This window comes from Manduca sexta, chromosome 26, assembly GCF_014839805.1.
Source record: "Manduca sexta isolate Smith_Timp_Sample1 chromosome 26, JHU_Msex_v1.0, whole genome shotgun sequence".
NCBI classification, from domain to species: domain Eukaryota; kingdom Metazoa; phylum Arthropoda; class Insecta; order Lepidoptera; family Sphingidae; genus Manduca; species Manduca sexta.
This window is the reverse complement of record NC_051140.1, coordinates 12585580-12593423: the sequence shown is the minus strand read 5'-3', so window position 1 is coordinate 12593423 and position 7844 is coordinate 12585580. Positions and strand designations below refer to the sequence as shown.

At 34.6% G+C, this 7844-nt stretch overlaps 1 protein-coding gene across 2 annotated transcripts; it reads left to right on the top strand.

Annotated features, from left to right (window-relative positions):
• The first annotated feature begins 3 nt into the window (after nucleotides 1-3).
• Nucleotides 4-7844, top strand: LOC115444675 (coiled-coil domain-containing protein 6). 2 transcript variants are annotated; one of them, XM_037443380.1, is made up of 10 exons: nucleotides 4-262; nucleotides 343-472; nucleotides 627-717; nucleotides 1151-1300; nucleotides 1902-2045; nucleotides 2296-2435; nucleotides 2577-2645; nucleotides 3006-3213; nucleotides 3389-3511; nucleotides 5569-7844. In XM_037443380.1, the coding sequence occupies exons 1-10, from the start codon at nucleotides 238-240 to the stop codon at nucleotides 5779-5781; spliced, it is 1293 nt and encodes a 430-aa protein (XP_037299277.1). In that variant the 5' UTR covers nucleotides 4-237; the 3' UTR covers nucleotides 5782-7844. The 2 variants fall into 2 exon arrangements, with proteins under 2 accessions (XP_037299277.1, XP_037299276.1); XM_037443379.1 differs by having other exon boundaries at nucleotides 2568-2645.

Below are 7844 nucleotides of genomic sequence, written 5' to 3'. Positions count from 1 at the left end.
GAAAATTTGAATGACATGTTTATTTGTTGCTCGATGGATATCTCTAGTTCGCACTGCAACAAGGATTTTGTTATTTTAATTTATTAAATTCCATTTTATTCGTTCAAGTTTTGAACATAAGTGTTCGATCGTAGGAAGTGATATCAATTTATAATACTGGAATATTTAAAATAAGGATTAGAATCACATTAAATTTGTATGACATTTTGTTGCCGTCCTCGTATTTAACTCGTGCAAATGGATGATACAGTGACTTCGCCAAGTACGTTATTGTAATAACTTGCATCAAATTATTTTCCTGTGTAGTTATTTCATTTGGTAATTTGTGTAATTTTATTTTAGGCAACAAAATGGCAGATTCAGCTTCTGAAAGTGATTCCAGCTCACTGGATGGCGGAGCTATGTTGCCTCCAAGTACTGTCTCCCGTGATCAACTACAGAAAAGAATCGAATCATTGCAGCAGCAAAATAGGTACCTTATTCTATAAATGTATACATTCAATACTTATATCATTTTATCAATATCATGTTTGTGCCGTTTTCTTCAATATTAAATTATATGTGACATAAATTCCTATTCGAAACTGACTAGTAAAAATTTTGTTTTTCTATAATTTTATTTACAGGGTGTTGAAGGTAGAATTGGACACTTATAAACTTCGTGTAAAAGCTCTTCAAGAAGAGAATCGTGCCTTGAGACAAGCTTCTGTTTCAATTGTAAGTAAAATAATTAAATAAAATGAGAGTTATTAAGTAAAGAGCATGCCAATCGTATTTAGAAACTAATGCTTAATTCTTTAATCTTGCAGTATTTTCGAGAAAAAAGTGAATAAAAATGATTACATAAACAGGAACAATTAGGATGGACATGCACTTTTTAATACCTTTGCATATTTTTGCATCAAATATATTTAAGATATAATATTATGTATCCATATAAAGTTTAGATAATAAGTAATTTACTATTATATGTGAATAGGAATTAAAAAAAAAATAGAAAATAACTTTATTGATACATGACTATTTTTGGTAATTGATTAACATTTTATTAGTAAAGAGGACTGCCCTTTCATACTAAGTTTATAAAAGTAAAGTAATTTAAATTAACATAGTATGTTCACTTGTGTAATATTTTCTTATAAATTCACAGCAAGCAAAGGCTGAACAAGAAGAGGAGTATATTTCAAATACATTGTTGAAAAAAATTCAAGCATTAAAAAAGGAGAAGGAAACATTGGCCCATCATTATGAGCGTGAAGAAGAATGTCTTACAAATGACTTGTCCAGGAAACTTAATCAGGTTATACAGTATCTTCTCTTATATTATTACATAAACAAATATGACTATTCTATTTATACATATGTGAAGTAAGACACTACTTGTTTACCACAATAATTATATATCAGGAACTATAAAGAGCATTGACTTGTAGGGTAGGAAGGTTGATTAAGAGTCATCAGTTTGCTAATAAAGTTTTTTAGAAGTTGAAATGGTATTCAAAAGCTTAAAGAAATCCACAATTTAGACAAGATATATTAAAGTTGGAGGCTATTATTATGTTTAGAGTGTGGTAAAAAGAATTGAAGGAAATACATGAAATATTTAATTCTTGGAACTTGTAAAGCTGCACAATGCATACATTTTCTAATAATCAATTTTATAAGAGGTTGAAATAGGGACTACATATATATTTATAAAAGTCCAAAACCATTATAGGTGAAAACATGAAATTTGGTAAACATTTGTTATGGGTTAATTAGGTGCAACAAGAATGATTTTTTAAACTTGACCTGATTATCTGTGTAGCTTTCTAAGTATTGCCTGCCACCAAATCACTTACATCATGTGAATTTTGTAATGTTTGACATTTAAAAAAAGCAATGTTAAAATATTGTTTTAGCTACGTCAAGAGAAGTGTCGTCTAGAACAAACTCTTGAACAGGAGCAAGAATGTTTGGTCAACAAATTGATGAGGAAAATAGAAAAACTTGAGGCTGAGACACTTGCAAAGCAAACCAACTTGGAGAGGCTGCGTAGGGAAAAGGTATAACTCATATAATGATAAATTCTTTATCAAATTTATTAATGATAAAAATAATTATAAATACTGGGCCTTGCCAAAAAATATTCTTAATCTGGGATTAGCATTATCAATCAATGTCTTTTTGACTTACTTATTATGTGATAGAAGGATGGTAGGAAATGGTGATTAATCATGTTATAATGACACTTAAGTGTGTATCTCTTGAGTGGGACATTATTTATATATAATAATGAATGTAATTTAATTACAGGTTGAATTAGAGAACACATTAGAGCAGGAACAAGAGGCTCTAGTGAATAGGCTTTGGAAGCGAATGGACAAACTGGAAGCTGAGAAACGCTCACTGCAAATAAGATTGGACCAACCAGTGTCCGATCCTGCCAGTCCTAGGTGACAATACAATGATATGAATGTTATATGTTATTGTTATTATGTTATTTTATGTATATTTTACTTTGTATAACATGGATATTTGTAATGTAATATACATATTCTACGATTAATGATGTTTATTTCTGCTAGGGACATCAGTAATGGTGATACAGCATCTAATTTAAGCAATCACATCCAGACACTTCGTTCTGAGGTTGTTAAATTAAGGTACGAACAGGAATCGAGCTTTTATTATTATCCAATACTTTTTATCCATTATCTATATAATAATATTATTTATAATAAATTAAGCTGTTTCTCATTGTAACCTATTTAAGCCTATATTTCAATATTTACAATTTCAATATTTACATTTACAAAGCAGAATACCAATTGAAGCAGATAAAATAAATAATTTCTTCAAGAAACAAATTGACTTGTGAAATGGAACACAAAAAATCCCATGGTGATTACTAATTTATCAAATGAAAATAATCAGAAGAACTTATGTTTTGAGCAAATGATAACGTAATCTAATCTTTAAGTGTGTCCTCATGTGTATTTTTATAATATCAAACTTTCGAATAGGAATCAGCTGGCAGTCTCTCAGAATGAAAATAAGGAGAAAATGCATCGTTTTGCGTTGGAGGAGAAGCATATTAGGGAAGAGAACTTGCGCCTGCAGAGAAAACTGCAGCAGGAGGTGGAACGCCGCGAGGCTCTGTGTCGACACCTCTCCGAGAGCGAGTCCTCGTTAGAGATGGAAGAAGAAAGGCAGTTCAATGAAGCTCTGAGCGTGAGTTACGAATACATTATCAGGTGTCATTTTTGGAATTCAGGTGGCCTAAAATTTTGCATACAACTTGCATAATATATATAATACGTAGTATGCGGTTTTACCTATTGAACATATATTATAATGTTTCCATCTTAACTGTTACGAATAGTCAATGAGTTGTTGATTTGCGAAGGCCCGATCACGGAGCGTGTCGTCGCCAGGCGGGTCGCGGCCGCTGTCTCCGTACGCGTCGCCGCTCCTGCCGAACGCTTTGGGCCTGCAAATGCCGCGACCATCTCTGCATCTCAATTCGCAGGTCAGTATTTTTTTTGTGTACAAAGTGTGTTCGTAGATTACGATTAGTATATAACAGAAATATTTAATTAATTAGTTCGAAGATTACGATCAGTATATTACACGAATATTGAAGTTGTTAGTTTATGTTAAAATTGTCTTATTTGACTTTTAATGTAACCTAGATTATATTCGCATGCCCCTCCACATGAAATAATTTTCACAGAATAATTAATGCCCTGGATGAAAATTTATTCATGTAATATTATTTAGGTGTTTTTTTTTATATGAGTGTCAAATTAAATTAAAATCTGATCAGCAGTTTTTGATTTACTTCTAACAAACATGTGAAAACCTTCACAGGCCTAAATGTTTCCTCTTACTAATTCCCATTTATAATATTATTAGTAAGATAGTGGGAAGACGATTCACATGATGTTTGTACTATTTATTTGTTATTACATCATATCTTTATTTCAACAATGTTTTCTGCCGTGTTCTCAAACACTGCACAGCCAACAATAGCATTCATGTTTGATAGTTAATCTGTGCTTGAATATTTATTTGCATAATATAATGAAAATGTCAGTAATAGAACTCTTTCAAATTTAAATATTATCTGTAGTATTTTACAAATTCAAAGAATGGATATTTTTAATAGTCAACTACATCCTATTCTTGTAAATATTAATAAAGTGCTTTTTTTTTCAATTATCAGATAACATTTATTCATAGGATAAAGCACAACACTAACAATTTAAAAATGTCATAAAATTGACAATTTATCATACTCTTAGTTCACCACGGTGTCCTAGTGCGGATTGGTAAACTTTACACACCGTCAAAATTCCTAATAAATTATAATTTATTTGATAGACTTTAATCTGACAATTGAAAAAATTGCTCTAAGTGTAAAAATTAGATAGCTGCTTCCAGAGACACATTGAACTGTACTGTTTGGTGTTAGAAGATGCTGTCTTTTGATTATGACTCACAGGAATTTTAGTAACTTATGTGAGGGCTGAATAGACTTTAAAAATGAAAATATTAGCCCATCTTTGATATACATTAGGGCATAGTTTTAACATACTTATTATCTGGAGAAGACAGAGTTGTTCAGTGGGCTACAATTTGAATCCTCGAATTTGACCAGTAACAAAAATAATAATTTATATGTTGTCGATATCATAGTTGTGGAATATAAATACTGCTTCGCGTTTTTATTTAAATATCCAAATTTTCGTGCCTAGCACATTACACGTTAATCTATACTATTATATAAAGCTGAAGAGTTTGTTTGTTTGTTTGTTTGTTTGTTTGTTTGAACGCGCTAATCTCAGGAACTACCGGTCCAAACTGAAAAATTCTTTTTGCGTTGGATAGCCCTTTGTTCGTGGAGTGCTATAGGCTATATATCATCACGCTATACCCAATAGGAGCGGAGCAGTAATGGCTAATCTCAGGAACTACCGGGCCAAACTGAAAAATTCTTTTTGCGTTGGATAGCCCTTTGTTCGTGGAGTGCTATAGGCTATATATCATCACGCTATGACCAATAGGAGCGGAGCAGTAATGGCTAATCTCAGGAACTACCAGTTTGAACTGAAAAAATTGTTTTGTGTTGGATAGCCCTTTATTTGTGGAGTGATAGAGGCTATATATCATCACGCTATGACCAATAGGAGCGGAGCAGTAATGAAACATGTTGCAAAAACGGGGACAATTTATTAGTTATGAGAGCTTCCGTTGCGTGCGCTGCGTAAACGGTTAGAGTTATGCAACAATGATGTATGACGGGATTGTTCCTCTTAAAAAGTTCTAAAAAATATATTATAAAACAAAGTCCCCCGCTGCATCTGTCTGCCTGAACGTGTTAAACTCAAAAACTACCCAACGTATTAAGAGGAAATTTGGTATGGAGACAGTTTGGAACCCTGGGAAGAACATAGGCTCCCGGGAAACTACTACTTTTATAACGGTAAACTTTAGACTGAAAAACTTTATAACGCGAGCGGAGCCGCGGGCAAAAGCTAGTAGTATCCATAAAGCAGGTTCGTGTACGGTGTCCGGTGTCCACAGGGCTGGCGCGCAGGCGACAGGTTCGTGAAGCCGGCGCTGCCCGCGAGCGGCGCGCTGGGCCCGCGCGCGCTCGACGCCGCCGCGCTGCCGCCGCCCGCGCCCCTCGCGCCCGCCGCGCCCGCGCCACCCGCCGCGCCCGCGCCCGCGCCCGCTCCGCCTTCGCCCTCGCTGCTGCAGCCCGCCAGCCCCATGGACACCTCGTCCAAGGACTAAGCGCTGCCCGCCCGCGCCCGACCCGTCGGCGGCAGCTGTGAGTAGCGGCAGCGAGGCGGGCCGGCGCCGGCGCCCACGCTACCGCGCGCCATGAGAATAAATAATAACTGCGCAGACTGCATGTTCCACCATTCGCGTTCGGTCGTATCATTGAGCCCAGCCGGTGAACGCTAGCGGCATCATCGTTGTTGAATTCCGTAATGAATGCATTTTTGTCAAGTTTACATCAAAATTTCCAGTTAGATTCGATTACGCCCTGAGTGTCTAATTTATATTGTAAACTGCATTTATATGCGACTTTCATTTTATGCAAACTGTTGGAAATGGATATAAAATATAATTTCTTGGTTTAGCATTATATATGTAGTAGTTAACGGATGATATATGATGGTACAATATTTAGCAGCTTATTGAAAGTTCTGGAAGTTATTATCTAATCTCACTTCTGTTACGTGCACATCGCTCACTGCCCCGTCGATTCCGCATGCTCCTAAGACAATGCTCATATCAGCGGTACTGCCTCATCCATTTATTGACATTAGCTGCAAGCCTAACATATTCTATTTCGCATAAGATATATATGGATAAGCCGGATAGATACATTAATCAATTAGAGATGAGAACAAAATTGTATTTGAATCAGATTAACACCACACTCGCACTGCATTCGGCCCTGCCAGCCATCCCAATTAGTACTAATTTTAGACAGATAATTACTACCTACGCCATAAATATAAACATAAATTGACCACAAGCTATTACAGAATTTATTGTAATAAGTGCACTCCACTCATGAAATATCTGATTAACATATAATTATTGTTATTGTAATAAATTAGGCGTCAGCGACCGATGTGATTAGTGTTCGCCACGACGATGTAATTTAAAGTATTAATAATAGTTCATTACAAAAGTGATTATGTTCAGTTGGCACTAGTTTTGGTCAATTCTAAAATTATAGGAAAGTATTCATAAATAATAACACCCCTCATATGAAGCTATTATTTATTTATTGAAATTTAAATTGTGTTAAAATTATTAAAAATATTGACAGACGAGTCTCGCCATTGTAGGCACTACATCATTGGTTTGCAAATACTTAAAATATGGCGAATACAGTGAAATAACCCGCTGACTCTTGAACTTCCTAATACTGAATTCAGACGACGTCCAACAACTCAAGTTGTAATCTCAAGTAGCAGAGACATCACGCCCTATTTATGGGTTCATCTTTGTCGTCACGTGCACTAGGCACTGCTCAAACCCAGCTGTAATCGGTAACTATCAAATTATTTATTGAAGATTTAAGAGGAGACAAAAAATATTATATTGGTTCATTCCACGGAGGATGCGAACATTTGTAATGATCTATTAGAATAGTCATAGCTAGTTACTGAATAAAACTTTTTAAAAGTATAATATCCAGGCTTTAAAATTTGTGGCAGTGGTTTTTTTTTATTATAAGGCTGTGTATTAAATTACTTGTGAGTATAGATAGATAGATATGCGAAGATTGTGAATTGTTTGATTATATGTATGGCTTGTCACTGTTGCTTGCAAAAGTTTATAAACAAAAAGCAAAGTGGTATATCAGGGTCATTTAAAATATAAACCTTGTTCCTCAAAGGAGTGAGCTGTAGTCAGGAGCATTATGTATGATTATTCGAAACTGTCCATTGGAGTTAATACATGTACCCAAATGATTGTTTATATTTATCTTATGTATCGAGCATTAGGTTTAGAAGTACTTCACGTTGTATTAATTTGTATATGTACATTTATTATTGAACACAGGTTGTTAATAAATATTTGTAAGCTATGGTGTGCAATAACCATATATTTGCGGTCAGTCGTACTACTACTCCTATGCGATGTTCATGTGTAGGGAAATATGATAATAATTATGTTATGAATGATATATTGTGCTCTCAAGAGCGGGTTGTTGTGTTCGATGTACACTAGTAGGAGTAGTTACTACCTTCAGACTCAAATCAATTACGCAAGTTTTCACAAACATTTTTTTCATGTTATATTAAAACGAAATAATATACGCATTAATATTA

Bases quoted from the DNA above. Each gene is read 5' to 3' on its own strand.
- LOC115444675 (XM_037443379.1), top strand. From the start codon at position 238: ATGGATGATACAGTGACTTCGCCAA. The intron at 1,301-1,901 runs GTTATACAGTAT...ATATTGTTTTAG, and splicing joins TGTCCAGGAAACTTAATCAG to CTACGTCAAGAGAAGTGTCG. The intron at 2,436-2,567 runs GTGACAATACAA...TATTTCTGCTAG, and splicing joins TCCGATCCTGCCAGTCCTAG to GGACATCAGTAATGGTGATA.